Raw genomic sequence first — 21,199 nt, 5'->3', positions numbered from 1 at the left:
ACCTTACATGAGCTTGTTTGATTCCATTATGGCACTGTCTCGTGTTGCTTGGAGCTCGCCTGTAGAAATGAAACAAAGGAAGGTCAATACTCTATTTTTGAGCCGCAAATACAAATAACAAACATGTAACCGTACCTGCGAGTTTGTAGGCAACAATTTCTGAGGCAATCATTTGGGTGGTTTGTTCCATAGTTGAAGCGATTGTTATGAATGGGACCTCGGTGTTTAGAATGAGTTGACGAGTAGCATCTTTGAAGCAACCTGCCTTTTGGTTCCTTAAAGATGCCACCGCAAAATCCAGAAAACAAGGTCAGAGTAGGGTTCCTTGATGCTCTCACTTGTCCAGAGGTTCAAGGAAAGCTATATGCTGTCCTTTATATCGTACTTGTCGACAACTAACCAAACTGATGACACTTGGGTCAGGGTCGGGTTCCAGAAAGTTGTGTGAGCCTGACAATGTAGAACACGACAAACCCAGCCGAAATCTCGACAGGTGCATCCTCTGACTCAGCCAGAGCGCGACCCTCTTTGAAGTTAGACCTCAGCATAGCAGCAAAGACGGGGGAAGCACATTTCATAACATCTGAAAGTACGCGCACTCGGATTTTGCCTTGTACAATAAAAACAACATCTTCATCAGGCGAAAAGTCATCAAAAGAGGGAGTGTCGTCAGGGGACTGGCTGTCGTGGCCGACCTTGTGGCGTTTGGCTGGAGTTTCCGTCATAATAGGTCGGTAGAAGGTAGCCGAGTGGGTGGATAGTGAAGAGAAAAAAAGAATATAGAAAAGAATGGATAATATGCACTTAATTCTGCAGCAGTATATAAGTTCTATTTATTGTTACAGCTGCCTAGCACTAACAGTACACTTCTTGAGGTTACTTCTTAACTGCTTGTCCAAAAACAATGCAATTAACTAAAGTGGCCTAATGCTAAAGTGAAAGATTACTTAAAACTTGCAAATGTGATATCATGTCTTAGGTTAGGCACCTAGCCATAGTAGAAAGATTGTAGAAAAATATGCCAATTGTCCTAAGTAGTAACCTCAGCGTTGTTGCAATGACACTCGCAAAGATCTCCACCGTCTCAACCCTACAACCCTGAATATTATTCCGCTTCAGTTTCAGTTTAGACTATAGTGATTTCTGCTGTCATTTATTAGTAACACTTTGCCTTTAAAACATAAAGCGAAGAGGTGACTTGCGTCCTACAAGGATGACAAGTACGCGAACTAGAAGACCTTGCTATCCACAAACAGACCATAATACACGATCGAGAACTTATGTCTGAATGTCAATTACCGTTTTTCTAATCATTACATGCCAGAAGAGACATGAATACATGCTGGTATGCAAGATATGAATGTTGTCTCCTCATAGGTACTGCCAATGATGCACCTGAAAGCAAACACGTGGTGACAAGCAGTCTCGGAAACCACCTTCAAAGTAAACATGGCGCCTAGTCTGACAGCTTAGAGTAACGGCAGAAAGATCAAGCATATTAGATATCATTTTGACTTCAAACTCCTGCCATACTAGCAGGGTATTCATCACAGATACAAACAACGAAATTTGGAAGGTAGGCAGTTACCAATATTGAGGCTCGCAATTAATTCTTTGACGCTGGTTCTCTCACATTTGGTTAGGGTGAGCTCTCTGGCTATGATCATGAGACTTGTTACTAAAGGACCTGTAGAATTGACGTCTCGATCATCCCCCGATGGAAGTATGCAGCGGCGTTGACAGGACTATTTCGGCAATGGTACAAACCGTGGTATTTTTTCTTTAAGGAGATCATTACAAGTTTCTAAACGAAACGGACTTGAAGATGTGCAGAGTAGAAGACACCAGGGTTAAGAAATTCGGTAGGAGGCTCCTTAAAGGGCGATCAGTAAGTTCTAGACAACAAGAATGTAATAGCTAAAAACATAATGTTGACTGTTATGAATTAAATTTATGGGTTTGTCTCTTACTGCTGAGTCGTCCGGCTTTTGGTGCCCCAATGTGTATTTTAGGCGGGCATCCTTATTAGTGCTGCCAGTGACTGGCAGCTGCCGCATCTCAAGCACCACCAACACTTGCCATCACTTCTTTTTATTTATCTTCCTCCTTCCTTTGTTCCCCCACTACTCCCCACACGTTCCGCATACTTGCCTCAAGATGAGTACTTCATCATCTGCCTCGAGCGAAGGCTCTACAGGTACATATGTGGGCATATCATACCTTTATGCCCCTATGCTATACTGACCTATTGCCTTCTGAACTCACTAGGCCAAATTGCGAAAATCTGCCAGAATGGGGATGCCGTCCTTGCAGTTGGTCCCAAAGCGAAGAAGATTCAGGTTGCCTCGGACTTCCTAAAGCACATTTCGCCTGTTTTCAAAGCAATGCTCGAGGGCCCCACGAGTGAGGGAGAGGCTCTTCGAAACAAGTCACCAGACTCTCCAATCACGATCTCGCTTCCTGCAGATAATGCATTGGCTATGGGAAGACTTCTGAAGATCCTCTATGGCGCAGACGACTTGGTCCTTGATTTTGAGGCAGTCTATGATGTTATCAGCTTGGTCGACAAGTATGCCATGACTAAACGACTCAAGGCTTTCGGGCTCGACTGGGTACGTATGGAACTTGACGATGAATATCCTACCCCTGCGCAATTCCGAGAAAGCTGGGGGAAAATAGTCCTTTCGTACATGCTAAATGACGATGCGGCTTTCTTCGAAATCAGTTCTTACCTATCCCAGCCGACGGAAGGGGTGGTAACTTGGGCGCTGAAATTACCTGATCAAGCACTTGGCTTGAGACTCGCTGGTATGTCTGAACTGTCCCCTAAGAATAGCTGTGTACTAATTGATGGATAGTGGCTATGTTTGAGCTTTATGAACATAACTTCGCCGCAGACCACAGAATGGGATTGTGCCTGGACTGCTTCAAAAATGCTCAGAGCAGCTTCGTTAACATGCAAAACGAGTGCTCGTTCGTAAACTATCACGACTGATGATGGAAAAACAGCGGTGAGACATACCGAAGGCCGCGAATTTGGGAAACCCTCTGGTATATAACAAGGGCAGCAAAGGTAAATGATCGAAAATACTAGTATACAATGGCACAAATCAACTCACCGATTTCTTTTCTTAAGCTACAGCAGTCAGCCCTTTCGCAACCCCAGGTACGCTTGGCAGTACAAGCGTCAGACAACGGTCAAACAAGAAACTAGCACAGCAATAAGGGAGGCCTAGAATTGAATCTGCGCCTCTGGGAATGTGGAATGAAAGAATTTTGGTCGGGTGGGAAGGTAGCGGCGGTTAAACAGATCAGATTACTACGTCTCTTTCTCTGTAGTTAAGCCCCTTACTACCCAAGAATCGATTCGTTGAATTCAGGGATCTTCACCAGGTTCGCATGCAATAAGTTCAAATGGTTGATCAGAGTCATCAAGCTCGTCAGCGAGCCTCATAAGTGAACATGTGACATCACAGTCCTGACAGTGAGCTATCTACACGACTGTGTCTTAATCACAAACAGAAATTGAACGTCTTAATCACGAGCAAAAATTAGACTATGCTGGTATAACTTCTGTACGTCGCCCCTGGACTTGATGCTGCCAACCAGTTGCATCCGTATCCCACGCAAGCAAGATGTGTCCTGTCAACGGCCCGTTCGACCAGGGTAACGCATCCATCCCCTTTTATCAACTCGCACGCTATGCTTGGTCTAATATGAACCTAGGTTTGATCCAGCCCCTGAAGCAAGAGGCGGACCAGCCTCTTGCCAAGAACCCGGATCAACAGATCGTCGAGGACCTCATTCCTGGAGGAGACTTGATCCTTGCCGTTGGCCCAGAAAGAAGACTGCTCGGGGTTTCTTCGAGTTTCCTTTGCGAGATATCGCCCGTCTTTGCCGTCATGTTCGGACCAAACTTCGAAGAAGGGCATCGTCTGCGAAGCACACAGCCCGAAGACTCCGAAATGGTGCTCGAATTGCCCGATGACAACGCCCAAGCCTTTTGTAACACTATACGCGTTTTGTACGGGGCCGATCCTGCGACAGCAGACTTCGAGCCGGCTGAAATCCACAAGATCACCATCGTCGTCGACAAGTATGACATGATTCCGCGCTTCACCTTTGCTTCGACATACTGGTTTACAAAGTATTCCTGGACGGACGACCCGGAAGAAACCTGGCAACTAACAACTGCAGCCTATTGGATGCAGAACCCTGATGCTTTCTTTAATTTTAGCAAGAAGCTCATCAAACAGCTGCAGACTTCCCATCTGAGTCATGTTGATAACATGCCGGACAAAATGCTTGGGTTGAAACTCTGTTGTAAGCTAAGTCCAAGATCTGGAAATCAGAACGAAAAATTACAAACTACGGTAGCTAACTTCGGATAGTGGCAATCGAGGAACAACGCGTCCACAAGCTTATACACTGTACGAAGGCCAGGGGCTTATGTCTGCATTGCTTTAGCCGGTCAAAAGTCGCGTTCACTCTGAGGATTAAGGGATGCAAGCACCGCAAGCATCATGCTTGAATGTGTTATTTGGGTGAGTGTTGGCAGTGATATTGGGCTAGTTTACAAGGCGTTTGGCAATCAGTTTGTGGTGATGCTCGACTTGGAAGCATCAGAAGATGTGGTTTCTACGTCAGTAGGTGTAAGATTGGTAATGTTTATCGCAAGAAAAATCGTCTGCTGTGAATTAGCTACCAAAAAGGTTCAATTGAAAATCGTAAAACTCTTTCCCTTGCCCACTGTTTGCTAAGCTGAGCATCCTTAAAACCTGCGATGTTGCTGAGGTCAAGAGTTGACGTCGTCTCGAAGCTGCTACCCGACGATTATCCGAACTGGCCATGAAGCCGCAAGCTCACGACATTTCATCAAAGAGCATCAATAACTTATCAATAACGAGAACATGAGTGGACCGCAAAGAACAGGAAGCCAAGGACACTCAAGGCATAAGTCTATCACCAAGAGTATGTCCCCAAAAGGTGTCCGCTGTTGGTTGAGGTTGCCATATGATTGGGGTCGTTATCGCGCTCACTGCCTAACCTAAGGCTTCATTAACATATTTGCGATAATGGCGTAATAGTGCTAATTCTGTCTCAGCTCGACCTAGATCCTCTACTAAAGGACCTCTCGATCTTGACGAGTGAGTTCCCTTTGAATATTGAGTTCTGCGAAGGCTAAATCTTGTTGTAGTGACCCGCTACTCTCACCTCCTCAACCCACCCCTCAACGTTCTTCCTCAATCACACAACGTAACAGACTCTCGTCACCGCATCCGCGGTCATCAACAGCAACACCGGTTTCACAACTAGGTGAAGCCAAACCAAAAGACTTTTCGTTCCTGTTGCGACCAGAGATTTACCACCCTCTTACCCCTCTTAACGTCCCTGTTGCATTCCGTAATCCACAAAGGCAGCCCAATCCCGAAGCGCCCGTTGAGGAGCTTGTTGCCAGTGGTCACTTCAGAGCAGCCGCTATCGCAGCAGTCCAGGAGCTTACAGGCTCTGGAGCAAGCGGGGGCATTAACCCTACCAACTCCAAGAGGATCTTCGAGCTTCTCTACACCCGTCTAGCATGTCTTACCCTAATAGATGCGACTCCCCTGGCCGCCCAGGAGGTGAAAGCCATGGAGGATCTTAATGACATAAGAAAGTACGTGGATGAAACGACAGGAGAGCACCTTGTACCCTGGGAACTCCGAGTTCTCAACATCCGCCTTCAGTCACTTGGCTTCGGCGATTACCGCAGAGCTGTAATGAGCTACCACGATCTCGCTCGCGAAGCACGAGAGCGCATCACGAAAGCAGCTGCGCAACACGACAACTCTGCCAGAGAGATCTGGAAAGCCCGTCTCCACGATCTTGGCATTCAGGTAGCAGGTGCTCTCATTGAACTTGAAGACTTGACGGGTGCCGCGCAACACTTGAACACCCTGCAGGACCGGGGTGATGGCAAGATGGCACTTACAAAGGCACTCCTGTGGCTGCATCTAGGCGACGTTGATAGCGCAAGGGATTGCGCGCGCCAGGCTGTTGGCAGTGACGAGAATGTAGAGAAGCTCATTCTAGCGCTCTGTGACATGGCGGACTCTGAGTATGAAAGCGCGCTCGATGCGTGGAAGGAGCTCAAGGAGACTATGGATGACGAGATGGTCGGTGTCAACACAGCAGTATGCTTGTTATACTTGGGAAGAATACAAGAGGTAAGAATTGATGTTCGGATGATGCTTTATGTGCTAACTCTGTTAGGGGCGAACGGTATTGGAAGAGCTTGTCGACTCGGGTCTGTCGTCGCATACGCTGCTGTTCAACTTATCGACTATGTACGAGCTGTGTACCGAGAGGCACAAGAATATGAAGATCAAGTTGACGGAGCGGATCGCTGGCATGGAAGCATCAGCAGCGGGTTGGGAGAAGACAAACAATGATTTCAAGCTATAATCACTGGCTATCAATCTCAGTTTAAGGTAGTGGAAGCTGCCACTTCAAAACTGCGTCGTCCAGGATACATGACATGGTGAAATGAACGTGCCCACCCAGGCAGTCCACACCTCAAGCAAAGCATTCTCTATATTAGACATACTGGAGGTATTCAAAGGGCTGCGCATGACATGAAACACATGGAAATGGATTAAATGGATTTTAATATGTATTTCGTACCATAGCGATTGAGCTCTCAGCGCATGAGTGACCTAGCTTTATTACTGTACATTGTTGAAAATGCCTGTAAGATAGGGTGAGCAATCTCGAATATCAGTGTTTTCTAATGCATCCATATGACTTCATAGTTCAGATATTCCGAGTGAACTGAGAGTATCTCGTTTCTCGCTCGAAGGCCGACTGAAGCTACCCCACATTCGACCTGTTGAGCCTCGGCACAGACATCCATGTCGATCATGCCGATCTCGAGCATAATTAAAGGCCAGAGTCTGGGGAAACCCCATGATTTTTAGCACCATCATTTCTTTAACTCAAGCCCTACCTCTTGTGACAAAGCTGTCAGCCGAAAAAGTCATCATACTTTGGAAGCCAAAACCATCAAGTTTCTTCAACTCAAGCTTCACCCTCACGCCCTTTTAAACACCATCCATAGCGCTCAATATGTCGGACCGTGTTAGTCAACTCGCAGGCCATCTGAACTACCCCAAGGGTCTACTTTCAGGACAATTAGCGATTATCACTGGTTCTGGTCAGGGAATTGGCGCAGAAGCAGCAAAGTTGTTCGCTAAAGAGGGCGCAAAGGTTATTGTTGCGGATATTGACGCAGGTAAGAAACTTTTAGAATCATGAGACAACCGAACATAACTCTAACTATCACAGAAAAATGCAGTGCTGTCGCTGAAAGTATCAACAAGGACGGCGGTCAAGCCAAGGCCGTGCCTGGTGATATTCTTAAAGCAGACTATATCGAAACTCTGATAAAGAGCGCTGCTGACTTTGGCGATGGCAAGATCAACATTATTGTCAACAACGCTGGCTACACTTGGGATGGAGTTATTCATAAAATGACAGACAAGCAGTGGGACACTATTCTGGCTCTTCATTGCACTGCTCCATTTACTCTTGTCCGGGCTGCAGCGCCGTACTTTCGCGTACGCGATGGGGCTCCTCGTTGCATTGTTAACATCTCATCTACATCTGGCGTGCACGGAAACGCAGGGCAGCTCAATTATGCCTTGGCTAAAGCGGGTGTTACTGGCTTCACCAAGACAATTGCAAAGGAGTGGGGTCCTGCTTTTGGTGTAAGGGCGAACACTGTCGCGTTTGGACATATCCTCACGCGATTGACTGCGGCCAAGGAGGAGGGTGCGTTCGTAAAGGGTCCAGATGGTGAGAAGATCGCACTGGGCATCCCAGCGAAACAGAAGCAGGCTGCAGGCGATGCTGCTTTCGCAGATATCCCCCTGAGACGAGCGGGCACCCCAACTGAGGCCGCGAGTGCTATCCTAGCTGTGGCCAGTCCATTGTTTTCTTATGTAACAGGACAGACCATTATGGTGACCGGGGGACGTAACATGTAACATTTCCATACTGTAATTGAGAGACGAAGTCATGCTTGAGAGATCGCACGGCTGAAAAAACGTGGTATTAGATTAAATGGTACTATACTTCCCCAAACGCCCCATCCGGCAAGATGTGTTCTTTTTGATCATATCATTCCCATTCTAGACCTTGAGCCACAGGTTGAAGACACCTTGGGCGTACTGCACAATCTCGTCTCCGCCAAGCTTGCTCTCTCCGTACAGACGGTCGACGAAGGAGATGGGAACCTCGGCGACAGTGCAGCCCATAGCCTTGGCACGAACCATAAGCTCCATCTGGAAACTGTAACCCTTACTCTCTGTGGTAGCAATAGCCTTCTCCAGGGCAGCACGCTTGTACAGACGGAAACTGCCTGTCAGGTCGCTCACGCCAGGCCGCAGGACAGTGTCGGCGAACAAGTTGGCGCCACGGCTGACAAACTTTCGCTTGAGATCCCAGCCAAAGACGCCTCCATCTCCAGCATAGCGAGTACCGGTGACGATATCGTAGTTGCCCTTCTCCTGGAGAGCGACCATATCGGGGATGAACTTGGGGTGGTGGGAGAAGTCGGCGTCCATGATGATGACAAAGTTGCCAGTGACAAACTTGAGACCGTGAACGTAGGCCGTTCCGAGACCGAGTTTACCAGCGCGGGGCTTGAGGAGGACGTGGGGAGAGTAGACCTTGACGAGCTGCTGGGCGACTTCTTGGGTTCCATCGGGGGATCCGTCGTCGACGATGATGAGTTCCCAATCGAGGTTGCTGATCTAGTTAGTTTTCCAAAATCCAATTATTACTATCGATGTGTACGGACTTCTCAGTGAAGGTGCGGTTCAACAACCAGGTAATGATGGGGAGGTTCTTGCGCTCGTTGTATGTCGGCAAGATAACCGAGTACTTGTTTCCCTTGGGTGCCATGATGGGTGGGATTGGAGGGGTATCGATTTGAAGAAGAAAGATAAAGAATAGAAGAAATGACCTGAGAATAGGTAGATCAAGGAAGAACCGCAAAGGGAAAATGAGCGTGAGAAATTGGGGATCGCGTTGATGGATTATCTCGTCGTTATTCGCGTCGAGCCACTCTCTAACTTTAGGAGACACTTGGAAGCTGGCGATGGAGCATGGGGCATGAAAGGAATGACTAAGCCTACGATGGCGGGAGAGCCAGATTGCACTGAATAGCCCCTGAATTCTGAAAGTGTGGCGGTCGAGCTTTGGGGTTTGTGGCTGGTGAGGTACAATTTCTTGGTTTGACTGATGCCGATCTGCTAGCATGGATTGGGAAGCATTGACATGCAAGTCAGTCTTGGGATCGTCAATTCTGCCGTCATGTCATGCCCGCCAGTTCAGAGAGGGGGAATTGCATCTGGGACAGTGATTATTTCTCAACTACTTACTTATTGCTCAAAAACCATAAGGGCATGAGAAACAAACAGTGATATTCGTGGTCTGCTTCAACCACGTACTGGCTGCCCAGCTAAAGACACGAAACTCTGCTTAGCCAAAACTCTCTCCCAGTGATTTCCCCAGCAACTCTAACCAAGTACCGGTACTAAAGCTCTGTCTCACAGCCAAATTAGTGGCTTAGGGCCTGCAAGAGCTCAAACCACTCAAGCTCTTTTCCTCGTTCCCCGCAACGCAACGCGACGCAACACAACCGCAGCGTAAGTCGAATCGAATCGAACTGGGATCCAATCCCAACATGACGACCAAGTCCGTCCCGATCTGCAGAGTTCACACCGTCAAGTACAGGTGTTCCTTGGGTTAATCTTACAGTCCACCAAGTTACCGTACAGTGACGAAAGGGCGTTGGCGTGGGCGCAAGACGCCTTTACCGTTGCCTTGACCCAATGCATCCATCCCCATCCCCATCCCGTTCATGTTACTCGTCCCTCAATTATTGCGGGCAAGGAACCTCGATATTGTTTGTGCATCCTCGGCTTCGGATCTACCCATACCCAGTCTCTCTCTGCTTATATGCTCTGTTTCTAGCTATGGCTTGTGGAACCGTCGTGACCTCGTGCTCTCGCTCCCGCCAACCTCACTCCAGCTTCCCGTGTCCCATTCTCAACTTGAATTCTTTCCTTCTTCTCCATCGTGAAGCATTATTCTCACTCCCGCGACTCCAAAACAGTATCACAAACTGCAATACCATCTATTCTTAATTCTACCGCGTTTTGCACATTTGCGCTTGTAAACCAGACTCGCTTTGCGACAACAATTGTTACGTCATCATCATGTCGGACGGAATCGCTCCAGCTATAGACAAAGGTAAGCTTCATCGCCAGCCATCTCAATGGCCCCGCGTTCATCGCGTATAGTCTTGCGCTATGCAATTGGCGCACGCGGTGGCTTTTGAAGTCTCATGGGCTCTGCAATACACCTATACCTCGAGTAAACTGACGCATTCTAGTCGGCGCACCTGCACCTACGGCCCCCGAAGCTGAGGCTGGCGCTCCCACCTTGGGCACAGCAGCTCCTTCAGAGCCTACCAAGTCAGAGGAGAGCAAGCCTACTGGTGGTGCCGGTGGTCTTCACGCTCCGCCAAAGCCCGTCGAGGTTGCTTCGGTTCCACAAACGCCCATCAACAACATGACCCCAGCAGGTGGCACTCCTCGACCTGTGCTCAACATCGAAGAAGAGCCCAAGGATTCGCCAAAGAACGAAGATGAGAATGCTTTCGTCACCACCGGCGTAGAAACAACCTCTGCGCCTACTGTCTCGGAGCCAAATGATGTCAACGGCACCAACGACGTCGCCGAAGCCGCTGCTGGGGAGAAGCGCAAGGCCGAAGAGCCCCCTGCCGCTACTAACGGCGCTTCTGCTCCCATTGTAACAGAGAAGCCCGAATCAGAAGAGCCTGTCGAGAAGAAGGCTCGCGTCGAAGATGTCGCAGATGAGCCGACAGCCACCGAAGATGCTGCGCCAAACGGTAAGCAGGAGAATGACAAGACTCTGAAGAAAGACAAGAAGGTTGTCCCTCCAGTTGGTAAGACGGCACGCAAGACGCGAAGTCAAGGCCCTGTTGAAGTCTAGGCGCGATTTATAAATCTTTCCTTATTTTATCATTACGTTTTATGAGTGTTGAGCAGAACATTGCTCCAAGGATGGTACGGCGAAAACGGCACAGTCGGTGATGGGAACAGGACCAGCTTCCCAAAGTCTGCCTGATTGGAGGTATTACGTGTATATTTATGCGCCAGGTAGTAAAACAATGATTATTCGCCTCTGGCCTTGCGTGAGATGCTTGATGATTTCTATTAGTACAGGTATTCTAATACTACAGCGCCTTACCCAAGCATAATAACACCAGTCGCATGCCTAGACAAGCGATCACTTTCCAAGGATCCTGTATTTTGCATTAAGAACGAGTCTACCTAGTCTCTTTTCGTTGCTACCACTTTTTACAGTTCAATAATAGGCCAGCTTCTTTTCATCCATGATGGCAAGGCCCAACCGATTCTCGATACAGGTTGCGCTTGCTCAACAACTCCACACAACTGAAGCGCAACCTGGACCAGGTCGTTGACAATGAAAGCGAGGACAGTCTTGGTATATCGTTTTGAGATAGGGTTAAAATGATGTTGCTCAAGCTAGTTGTTGCCGCAGGTTTTGTACGCTCACTTCAGTTCCCATAACAAAAGTAGCAAGTCCAGCGCGCATTTTTGCACAACTCAGTATCTTGATTCCATCTTGACACAAGAATCAAAGCAGGAAATACAAAACCTGCGTTCGGTGGTAAGTCCTTTAGGAAGCTTCAGGAGACCTTGAAGCGAGAGCCCCTAGAAGAACGCATAAGAACAACTCATTCACTCGGCGGAGAACAACGAGCGTCGTAAGTAAATAGCCTTGGGTGCTGTCGCCTGGTGTCAAGTCCAAGAATCTTGTGACAAGTGAATTGTGCCTGGTTCGATTCGGAGTATTCCGCTCAGGAAGGTCGCGGAGGTGAGGCGGAATAGGACTACGACAGGCATAGTACTGATGGATATGAGGACGGAGTCGAATGTCTAACGCTCGGATATCCATTATTGGTGACTGTTTCTGGGCGAAAAACCCACACGTCGTGGTGACCATTGGTCTTGTTTGGTAGCGGTGGGATAGTGGAATAGCTTCTCAAAACGGATATTGCCCTTCTATTCGCGTACCTGAATCTAAAGGCTGAAGAAAGGTAAGGAATAAATGGTCATTGGGTACATATCTGGGGAGCAGCTTCTTTTATCAATCACCCACTTCATAGAGTTCACTTGCTGCCATATTGAATTGGGCTTTTTAAATGAAAAAGACAAAAAGGTTTATAGTTTAGCAAATAATTTGTGAGCATATCATGTACAAAGCTTCTATAATGTGTTGCTATGCAGATACTCATCTGAGTTCAAGGTTGAAGAACTATCGCCAAAGTCTTTTCTTTGGCTCATGTTTATCCTGCGTCTATTTCTTTGCTGTGAAGGACTTCTAATCTTGAAATATCGACAACTCTAGTTTCTGAACTTTCGGCAACAAGATTTTGTGTTATTGACGATGAGTGTGTTCCAGTGATGCTATTGAGTTCTCTCAATGGTGAAGAATCATGGTCTCACGTTGACATAACTTCTATAAACATGCATGTGACACTGTAGGTCCGTGTATGTTAAAACAGCTAATGTCCTTGGCTAAAGGGAAAGATCGATTATTGTGACAAGAAAAGTATCTAGCCATGGGCCTCATGTCTCCCTCTGCTTCTAGGCTTCCTTGACCGTTAAATACACCGGCCCGGTATAGAATGCCCCTTGTTGCAGCAGTCATAACTTCAACAGGAACCTGAGAGATTTCCAACTTCTTATGTAGACTAAATTAGCCGCGCATGATTATAGTAAAATATAATGTTTAAGCGTGCTTGCGAAGTAGTACCAGCAGCAGACGATGAGGCCGTGCTATGATGGCGTTGGCGAAACGATCTCTCTGGGACAAATCAAGCAACTCCAGGTAACGCAATTCAGGTCCGAGGTCCATGGTACAAAGGATAAGACACCCTTCTATGAGTTTGCTGGAGGCGGCAGTGGTTGTCGCTGTTCGAAAGACGGAATATAGCAGCAGCTCTAATAAGAACATCATAGTAAGGGTCAGTGAAACGCACTGCAAAAGAATAAGACAATGGGTTGGATTCAGAGTAACGATTCATCAGAAACTCAGCATCCGCTCAAAGCCATTATGTGTCTGCGGTGTAGTGTTTTGTGTCTGTTTAGTTTTTGACTCTTATCTGTTGCATCTTGAGGGTATTGTCAAACCTTTGATGTTGCAATCTAATCCTCTAAGGTATTTCCGCCTACATAATTATTAGTATATGGAAATTAGGATAGATATCTGTATTGTGAGCCTAAACCTAGACATGCGAAGATATGATTCTATATGGTTTACAGCACTACTATTTTATCCCTCCACATTAAATACAGCAGCACCGTCATCACAAGTCTGACAGCAGGCATTCGGAAACACTTGGAGGCTGGTGGCTGATAGCATGCATGTGTTTTTACAGTCATCTGTCAAAGTGAGAATAATAATATATAAACATCAGATAGATAACCATGGTCAGCGCCATCAGCCTTAGACCCCAAGATGATCCAATGTAAGCTCAGCTAGCTGAGGCGTATGACAAGTCAAGCTTATATATATTCCGGCACAATAAAACACATGCTTTGTGATTACGCTTCAAGCAAAATCTCCTCCAAGGTTATATGTAGGTTTATATTCATTTTTCTCTATGCTTTCGGAATTCACCAACGTGATGTTTGCCTCGCCCAGACGGGATAGATACAGTGACTTATACATGGAAAACTGTCTATATAATTAGGCTGTTCTACTGCTAAGGAATGATAAAATACTTGACAATTATTTTTCTCTGCGAAAATTTGATAGAATCGAATAGACTTTCGCCGTCATGCCTCGGGCCGTAGTGCGTGGTGATGGAATTTAGTTTTTTTCTTTTTCCGACTCACTGTTTCAGAGTTTCAACAAGCTTTGGTACCTACCTCAAAGAAGCCCCATCGGCGAATGCACGAGACCACTTCCCGATTGACAGTGCTTGTTTTCCCTGATTACGATCGATTGCGTGTCTTTGTATCGATATGTCATTGAGCATGAACTATTTTACTTGGTAAAAAATAGTGGCGAATGAAGCGGATAGTAAAATGCACCATTGAGGCATGAATGTACTTTGTACCGGTCTGGATCCATCAAATGTTTGTTTACGGGGAACCAAAGGAAAGGGGGATTACAGTGCAAATCACAGTACAGTCAACAGATTGCAAGGCGGTTGGGGCGTTTGTGTCAAGACAAAATTGCATATTTATGCCAGGGCAATGCATATAATCTGCAAGACAAGGCGTTGCAGGAAAGACATATTAAAAAGAAAGACAAAAACTGTGACTGAATGTGCAACGCAAGATCGATCGACAACGGGTTGACAGCACGTTGGAACCAAAGATCTTTGATTTTGGAGCGTCATCACATCATTTCCGTTTGTAGAAGAGCATAGCTTGGAATGCTTCGTATCCATTGAGTTCGGGACCGCTAAGAAAAATACAAAAACCCTCCCGCCCAAGGTCTCTTCCAGGGGATCCGGCCATTCAGCATCCATGCAGGGGCAATGGTCCAGGTAGACGTGGCGAGTGCATAAGCTAGAAGGGGGGTAACGATTGGCTGTTGTACTCACGGATGAAGAACGACTCCACTGCTTGGCGGATCCAGAGGCGTCAAAAATAGCATCTGGAGCTGGGTCCATCCCCACGAAGGCCGCGTGCTTTTCTTGACAGACACTGAACGGACTAAAGAGACAGGATGGGATGGTGAATGCCACTAGATGGGTGTCAGGTATTTTGTTGAAAAGTCTGTGACTTGTACTTGTGATTGATTTTGAGAGCAAAGTATTGACAGCACATATACCCGTAATATGTCACATGCCGTTGAGTCTGGATCATTCTATACAAGACAATTAACATTAACATTACCCAGACTAGCCATCTAAAACAGGGGACTTTTATTGGCGTTGGTAGGTTAGATTCGGTTCGATGCAGTACCGGGCTCCTTAGATGAATGCCAAGCTTTCTCCGTTGATGACTTCTCCCCCAATAAAGACAAAAAAAAAAGTGAAAGTCTCCCCCATGATAAACGGGATCCATGTCAATGTCATGGCTCCTCCTTAGTCTGAATAGGAACCTCCACACCCCCAGCCCTACTTTTATCTTTCTACCCTTTTACCTACGTACGTCCCGGACCTTGCTTCTTGGAACTTGGACATCCTATCTCTCCGGACTTGACCAATTCTTTGTCCCTTCCCTTTTGTCCTTTCTCCATCATCGTCGCTTGTTCCTGAGTGACGCCATCCGAATCGTTTCGCTTCGCCTTGCCCCCTTATCCGCGCCTCATCTCTGGGAGACCTTACGGGCCAGTCCAGTAGCGTTTCTTTCATTATAGCGACACACTCGTTCACTTAAGCTCTTTGTTTACCAACGACACATCTGTTACCTCCAGCCTGGACATTTACCCCGTTGCCCTCCACTGACTAGGCTTCGTCAGCTGTCTCATCTCGATTGCGACTCAAACCCCCCCTGCGAACCTATACGAGATTCTTCCCTCGTCGACGTCGTTCAACTATATACTCTCGATACGTGCTCACAAACATTGAGCTTTTGAGATCTCCAAAGATCGCCGCCGCGCGCTGTACTAGACTGCCGTTGTTCTTCTGATTTAAGCTCCAACGTCTTCGCCCGTTGGCGGAGTCTTCGCGCCCAGCATGGAAGGTTCAGCCCACCTACATGGCCGAGATCCGGAAGACGCTGGTCACCAGCTGCTCAATCTTCTCCGATCCCCTTTCAGTGGACAGGTATGACTTGCGACTGTCCAGACGATGCCATGTGCGCACTGCTAACTCTCCTCTCAAGCTTCAAGCTGCCTCGCTGTACTCTGCTTTAGCCACCTCACTTCCCGTTACAATTGGCATCGCCATCTTTTTCTCCATCTTGCGACCATACCATCAGGCAATTTACGCCCCAAAGTTGAAACATGCCGACGAGAAACACGTACCGCCACCTATAGGAAAGGCCCCTTGGTCGTGGATAACGACGTTATGGCGAACCAACGAAGATATGCTTCTGCCTTTGATCGGCATGGATGCAACCGTCTTCCTACGCTTCGTTCGCATGTGCCGCAACATGTTCCTTACTCTGTGTATCACTGGCATCGGCATTCTTCTCCCTGTCAACGTGTCAAGATTCAAGAATTATGACGGCGAGAAACAGGCTAGCTGGGTCGTCAGCATCACTCCTCTCACAGTATATGCACCCGCAATCTGGTCTCAAGTCGTTATCGCTTGGTGCTTCAACTTCATTGTCATTGGCTTCCTCTGGTTCAACTACAGGAAGGTTCACCAGCTCCGGCGCAGATACTTCGAGAGCGAGGACTACCAAAAGAGTCTTCACTCTCGTACATTGATGGTAAGACAAATTAACAACTAAGAAGGAATTGCCTACTCACGCTGAATCGCAGGTCTTCGATATTCCCAAGAAGGGCTGCTCTGACGAAGGCATTGCCAGAATCATCGATCAGATCGCCCCTAACTCATCCTTTGCTCGAACCGCTGTTGCCCGAAACGTCAAAGAACTCCCAGCTCTCATCGACCAGCACGACCACGCCGTTCGTAAGCTCGAGAAGATCTTGGCTAAGTACCTCAGGGATCCCAGCAACGTTCCGACTGCTCGCCCTATGTGCAAGCCCTCCAAGAAGGATCGATCATACGGGACTTACCCTAGAGGACAGAAGGTAGATGCCATTGAATACTATACTCAGCGAATTCGTGACCTCGAGGTTCAGATCAAACAAGTTCGTGCGACTGTTGATAAGAGAGGTTCGATGCCCTATGGTTTTGCCAGTTATGCGGATATCGCAGAGGCCCACGGTATTGCGTACGCGTGTCGCAAGAAGAAGCCTGTTGGCGCTACGGTCAAGCTTGCGCCTCGGCCGAACGACATCATCTGGGAGAACATGCCCTTGTACAGTAGCACACGCGGACGACGACGATGGGTCAACAACATGTGGATCACTCTCCTCACACTTTTCTGGATTGTTCCTAACTTGGGTATCGCCATCTTCCTTGTCAACTTGGAAAACCTGGGCAAGGTCTGGCCTGCTTTCCGAACAGAACTCGCCGCTCACCCCAAGGTTTGGGGTGCTATCCAGGGTGTTCTCTCTCCAGCTATCATGTCCTTGACCTACCTTGTTCTCCCTATGCTTTTCCGTCGACTTTCTGTCAAGGCTGGTGACCAGACCAAGACTGGACGAGAGAGACACGTCTTGGCCAAGCTTTACTTCTTCTTCGTCTTTAACAACCTTTTCATCTTCTCCATTTTCAGTACAGTCTGGTCATTTGTCTTCAGCGTTGTCCAAGATACAACTGGCGTTAATAAAGAGGATGCTTGGGAATCAATTAAGAAACAGAACATTGCTAGTGGTCTCTTTGAAACCCTTTGCAACAACAGTCTCTTCTGGGTCACTTATCTACTCCAGCGTCAACTCGGTGCGGCTATCGACCTCGCTCAGGCCTGGCCTCTCATTCAAGCCTTCTTCCTCAAGAAATTCTCCAGCCCGACACCCAGAGAGCTTATCGAACTTACCGCCCCACCTCCTTTTGAGTACGCTAGTTACTACAACTATTTCCTCTACTATGCCACAGTCACCATGTGCCTTGCCGGTATCCAGCCTCTGGTCCTCCCAGCAACAGCTCTTTACTTCGTCATTGATTCGTGGCTCAAGAAGTACCTTCTACTCTACCGCTTTGTCACCAAGACTGAGTCTGGAGGAATGTTCTGGCGTGTCATTTTCAATCGTTTCATCTTCGCCACGATTCTTTCTAACCTGGTCGTTATGTTGACTTGCTGGGCTCACGGTAACTTTGGAACTCACATCGAATTCTGGTGTGTGGTACCTTTGCCTTTCATCATGCTCATCTTCAAGATCTACTGCAACCGGGCTTTCAACGACAAGATCACATACTACAGCATTCAGGACGTTACCAAGTCACCCGAGAATGGAGTCGACCCCAAGGAGAATCGTATGAGAAGCGAACGATTGGCAAACCGATTCGGTCATCCTGCCCTCTACCGACCTCTCATCACACCCATGGTGCACGCCAAAGCGCAAAACCTTCTCCCTGCCATTTACAAGGGTCGCCTGACTGATGGTAGAGAAGTTGATTCCGGTGACATGATGACTGTGAGTGGCTACTCGGACATGGTTGTGCTCGATCCTATGCAGGGCGGAAAACCAGGCAAGCTTGCCAACAATGTTCCTGGATTCGAGTTTGTGAACGACACTCAGATGGACTTTGAGTACTACAAGAATCGAGCCGAGTTTGCAGAGAACCACGGTGGAGGTGAAATTTACGGTCGCCCGGGAGAGATCGGCCGTCCTGGCACCCCAGGATCTTTGGATGGCAGCGATTTCTCACGTCCCGGCACTCCTGTTGGTGGCGGTCGTTCTGCCTCTCCTGCTGCATTTGCTGGCGGAGCAGCCCAGCAGCAACGATTGATGTCTCTTGCCAGCAACGTTAGCGGTGACACAAGTTACTCGTCTTACCGACCAGGTGCCAATACCGGCTTCACTCAGCAGATGACTTTGGGTCAAGAGCCCCCTGCTCGAGGTCGTAGCCCGTTGTATGCCCAGAACAATGGAAGCTCGTCCAGTCTTGGACTCATCCAAAACGCTGCAGCTCCAGCGTACAGCAGCAACCTCAACACTCCAGGCCGCATGACACCTGCACAATCGCCCGGACCTTCGGTCGGCGCTATGGGCGGCGGGCCTCAAGGCTATAGCGGTCTTTCGCAGCACGAAGCTGAGCAATCATATGACTACTTCCGTGGCAACACTCGCCCCAGGAGAAATCCTGGCGAAGGGTGGTAGATATATATTCATTCAAAAAAAGACACGTCTTTTCATTGCATAAAATTTGCGCGGCGTTTGGATAGAATGGGACAGGGACCCTTTTGGAATTGCGAAATGAGGTGGAAATTGCTACAAGATGAGATGATCCGGTACATAACATACCCGGTACATCTGCAATGAATAGAACATTTTTGGATTATAGCTTTTAATTCACAACAGCCCTTACCATTTCACCACGAGAGACGTTCATTTTTCATGGTCTATTTTTGTGTTCAGATTATTTTAATGGAGATAAAGCTGATAAGCTACCCCGGAAAATACTCGTGGGCTGCCAAGAGGGGAGCCAACTAAGCAAGGGACCCATCAACCGTGCCTCTAGTATGCATTCAAAGACAGATGCCCGCTTGCTTACGTGGATGAGATCTCTGATTTACAACTCATTCCATTACTTAACTTGTTATGCCATGCATGACGACACCGCTATAATACGGGAGTCGACTATTTTATTCAAGCATACATAAGAACAGGTTCTCCGCCAGAGTTGTGAACAGTAGTATCAGCTTTGCTCAAACCTGGAGTTGAATCAAAATGACTACGACCTCCGAAATGCAAACAGTGCGACGCCTAGGTCTATTGTAAGTCATGTCGGCAGTACTTGACTACATTACTGACGTGTTACTCAGAGAGGCTGGCTCGGCTGCTTTTCACCTCATGGGTTTATATCGCTCAGTGGTAGTATCTGCGACGTACAGTATTCCCTCACGCGAGCAGTCTAAAGAAGCCATGCTCGCAGCTCTGGGGGGTTTGATCAATGATAACCCTATGCTGCGTGTTGGCATCAAAGATGAGGGTAGCACTATCGCCTACTTTACTCACATTTCCGAGATGAAGCTCAAGGACTTTGTCGAGTTCCGCACTTCTGCTTCTGATCTTGACTTTAGTAAAGATTTGAAACATCTGCACTGCTGGTGCCATGATCAAATTTTCCAGGATGTTGAGACGAGGCCACCATGGAGGGTGTTTGTTCTTCGACCAGACGGGGAATCTCCTGCTTTTGAGGCTGTTGTTTTTGCCTTTCACCATTCTCTTATGGATGGGATGGGAGGGAGATTGTTCCATGAGAAACTACTCACAAAGCTGAACTCGTTGCCTCCCAACCCATCGCCGCCAGCGGTCCTATCCTTTCCAGAGTGCCCCGTGCTGCCTGAACCGCAAGACAATGTCATCGACTATACAACCACTCTGTCTCGCCGATTCTCAGGCCTGTTGAATTGGATGCGACCTTCTTTTTTTACACCTACTCACGAAATTTGGTCTGCTGAACCCGTCGAATTCAGTCGTCCTCACAAGACTCGGTTGGCTGTCGTGGATATTCCTCCCGATGTGATGAAGAGTGTCCTCGCGGCGACTCGTTCCTATAGAACATCTCTTACAGGCCTGTTGCACGCTCTTGCACTAGCATCACTATCTCGACGTGTTCCCGACGCACCGGGTTTTACGTCTTCAACACCTATAAGCATGCGTCCGTACATATCTCCCACGGCTGACCCTGCTCAGAAAGAGGCCCTGTTTGGATGTGTGACTGGTACAGCACACGAACACCTTTCTGCGGAACTTGCTGCTCTCCGAAGCGCACAAGGCGAGGCACTTGATGATCTAGTCTGGTCACACGCACGAAAGATAAAAGAGGAGCTCAAACAAAAGACATCTACTCTACCAGCCACCGATGGCCTCAAAGCACTCCGCAGTATTAAAGACTGGACTGAGTTCTTGATTGAAAGAGACGGAAGCAAGCGCAGAAGGACCTGGGAAGTCAGCAATCTCGGTATGCTGACAGAACCTGCCGAGAATGGACCTGACAAGAGGACCATATTGCATGCAATGTTTACGAACGGGCCTATGATCTCAAGCGATCCGATGAGCATTAGCGTTGTAAGCGTTAAGAATGGGATGCTGACTTTGGGAATAACGTGGAATGATAGTAGTGTGGATGAAAAGCTTATGGAGGGTTTGAGGGGAGATTTGGAGTCTTCCCTGAAGCAATTACATGAGGAGGGAGACTTGTGCATGCACTGGCTGTATGAAGAGGACTCTGAGGATGAGGCTTAAGAAAATAAAATTTCTAGGTGATGGACATACACCGGGACTATAGCTGTTTGCTAAGTATGTGAGAGTTCTCGAATATACAAGTATAAGTAACCCTCTTTCTGCGGTCTAAGAATTATACAACTACATATTCATGACGGAAAGATGCAAACAACGA

The 21,199-nt window shown here is 47.7% G+C and overlaps 8 protein-coding genes across 8 annotated transcripts; 6 read left to right on the top strand and 2 right to left on the bottom strand.

The window, feature by feature from the left end:
* Nucleotides 1–419: 419 nt before the first annotated feature.
* EDB82DRAFT_556274 (uncharacterized protein) lies at nucleotides 420–865 on the bottom strand (the record flags this gene model as incomplete). The annotated part of the gene is made up of 1 exon (XM_025735691.2): nucleotides 420–865. Exon 1 carries the CDS (start codon nucleotides 723–725, stop codon nucleotides 420–422), a length of 306 nt encoding a protein of 101 aa, XP_025586372.2. The 5' UTR covers nucleotides 726–865.
* Nucleotides 866–2,157: 1,292 nt separating this feature from the next.
* Nucleotides 2,158–2,995, top strand: EDB82DRAFT_525117 (uncharacterized protein; the record flags this gene model as incomplete). Its single annotated transcript, XM_025735690.1, has 3 exons — nucleotides 2,158–2,197; nucleotides 2,269–2,808; nucleotides 2,859–2,995. 3 exons carry the CDS (start codon nucleotides 2,158–2,160, stop codon nucleotides 2,993–2,995), a joined length of 717 nt encoding a protein of 238 aa, XP_025586371.1.
* Nucleotides 2,996–4,869: 1,874 nt separating this feature from the next.
* EDB82DRAFT_500512 (uncharacterized protein) lies at nucleotides 4,870–6,798 on the top strand. The gene is made up of 4 exons (XM_065608628.1): nucleotides 4,870–4,971; nucleotides 5,105–5,147; nucleotides 5,198–6,206; nucleotides 6,253–6,798. Exons 1-4 carry the CDS (start codon nucleotides 4,911–4,913, stop codon nucleotides 6,442–6,444), a joined length of 1,305 nt encoding a protein of 434 aa, XP_065464950.1. The 5' UTR covers nucleotides 4,870–4,910; the 3' UTR covers nucleotides 6,445–6,798.
* A 154-nt stretch (nucleotides 6,799–6,952) lies between these two features.
* EDB82DRAFT_500508 (uncharacterized protein) lies at nucleotides 6,953–8,069 on the top strand. The gene is made up of 2 exons (XM_025735686.2): nucleotides 6,953–7,270; nucleotides 7,324–8,069. Exons 1-2 carry the CDS (start codon nucleotides 7,105–7,107, stop codon nucleotides 8,022–8,024), a joined length of 867 nt encoding a protein of 288 aa, XP_025586368.1. The 5' UTR covers nucleotides 6,953–7,104; the 3' UTR covers nucleotides 8,025–8,069.
* On the bottom strand, nucleotides 8,070–9,164 carry EDB82DRAFT_500506 (nucleotide-diphospho-sugar transferase). Its single transcript, XM_025735685.2, has 2 exons — nucleotides 8,840–9,164; nucleotides 8,070–8,787 (listed from the first exon to the last, which is right to left on the bottom strand). Exons 1-2 carry the CDS (start codon nucleotides 8,941–8,943, stop codon nucleotides 8,169–8,171), a joined length of 723 nt encoding a protein of 240 aa, XP_025586367.2. The 5' UTR covers nucleotides 8,944–9,164; the 3' UTR covers nucleotides 8,070–8,168.
* A 685-nt stretch (nucleotides 9,165–9,849) lies between these two features.
* Nucleotides 9,850–11,321, top strand: EDB82DRAFT_180949 (uncharacterized protein). Its single transcript, XM_025735684.2, has 3 exons — nucleotides 9,850–9,949; nucleotides 10,018–10,296; nucleotides 10,439–11,321. The coding sequence occupies exons 2-3, from the start codon at nucleotides 10,263–10,265 to the stop codon at nucleotides 11,059–11,061; spliced, it is 657 nt and encodes a 218-aa protein (XP_025586366.1). The 5' UTR covers nucleotides 9,850–9,949; nucleotides 10,018–10,262; the 3' UTR covers nucleotides 11,062–11,321.
* A 4,313-nt stretch (nucleotides 11,322–15,634) lies between these two features.
* EDB82DRAFT_180882 (uncharacterized protein) lies at nucleotides 15,635–19,266 on the top strand. Its single transcript, XM_025735683.2, has 3 exons — nucleotides 15,635–15,883; nucleotides 15,942–16,493; nucleotides 16,546–19,266. Exons 1-3 carry the CDS (start codon nucleotides 15,794–15,796, stop codon nucleotides 18,952–18,954), a joined length of 3,051 nt encoding a protein of 1,016 aa, XP_025586365.1. The 5' UTR covers nucleotides 15,635–15,793; the 3' UTR covers nucleotides 18,955–19,266.
* Nucleotides 19,240–21,196, top strand: EDB82DRAFT_180890 (alcohol acetyltransferase). The gene is made up of 2 exons (XM_025735682.2): nucleotides 19,240–19,571; nucleotides 19,620–21,196. Exons 1-2 carry the CDS (start codon nucleotides 19,525–19,527, stop codon nucleotides 21,043–21,045), a joined length of 1,473 nt encoding a protein of 490 aa, XP_025586364.1. The 5' UTR covers nucleotides 19,240–19,524; the 3' UTR covers nucleotides 21,046–21,196.
* Nucleotides 21,197–21,199: the final 3 nt, after the last annotated feature.

The sequence above is a fragment of the Fusarium venenatum genome (genome assembly GCF_020744135.1).
Source record: "Fusarium venenatum strain MPI-CAGE-CH-0201 chromosome Unknown EDB82scaffold_2, whole genome shotgun sequence".
Lineage (NCBI taxonomy): Eukaryota > Fungi > Ascomycota > Sordariomycetes > Hypocreales > Nectriaceae > Fusarium > Fusarium venenatum.
Note: the sequence above shows the minus strand (reverse complement) of the source record. Positions and strands in the feature narration are given on the sequence as shown.

Coding starts and splice junctions, on each gene's coding strand:
- EDB82DRAFT_500512 (XM_065608628.1), top strand. CDS start 4,911: ATGAGTGGACCGCAAAGAACAGGAAGCCAAGGACACTCAAGGCATAAG. Junction 5,148..5,197: donor GGACCTCTCGATCTTGACGA/GTGAGTTCCCTT, acceptor ATCTTGTTGTAG/TGACCCGCTACTCTCACCTC. Junction 6,207..6,252: donor ACTTGGGAAGAATACAAGAG/GTAAGAATTGAT, acceptor TAACTCTGTTAG/GGGCGAACGGTATTGGAAGA.
- EDB82DRAFT_500508 (XM_025735686.2), top strand. CDS start 7,105: ATGTCGGACCGTGTTAGTCAACTCGCAGGCCATCTGAACTACCCCAAG. Junction 7,271..7,323: donor TGTTGCGGATATTGACGCAG/GTAAGAAACTTT, acceptor TAACTATCACAG/AAAAATGCAGTGCTGTCGCT.
- EDB82DRAFT_500506 (XM_025735685.2), bottom strand. CDS start 8,943: ATGGCACCCAAGGGAAACAAGTACTCGGTTATCTTGCCGACATACAAC. Junction 8,788..8,839: donor AACCGCACCTTCACTGAGAA/GTCCGTACACAT, acceptor TAACTAGATCAG/CAACCTCGATTGGGAACTCA.
- EDB82DRAFT_180949 (XM_025735684.2), top strand. CDS start 10,263: ATGTCGGACGGAATCGCTCCAGCTATAGACAAAG. Junction 10,297..10,438: donor CGCTCCAGCTATAGACAAAG/GTAAGCTTCATC, acceptor GACGCATTCTAG/TCGGCGCACCTGCACCTACG.
- EDB82DRAFT_180882 (XM_025735683.2), top strand. CDS start 15,794: ATGGAAGGTTCAGCCCACCTACATGGCCGAGATCCGGAAGACGCTGGT. Junction 15,884..15,941: donor GATCCCCTTTCAGTGGACAG/GTATGACTTGCG, acceptor TCTCCTCTCAAG/CTTCAAGCTGCCTCGCTGTA. Junction 16,494..16,545: donor TTCACTCTCGTACATTGATG/GTAAGACAAATT, acceptor GCTGAATCGCAG/GTCTTCGATATTCCCAAGAA.
- EDB82DRAFT_180890 (XM_025735682.2), top strand. CDS start 19,525: ATGACTACGACCTCCGAAATGCAAACAGTGCGACGCCTAGGTCTATT. Junction 19,572..19,619: donor GTGCGACGCCTAGGTCTATT/GTAAGTCATGTC, acceptor CGTGTTACTCAG/AGAGGCTGGCTCGGCTGCTT.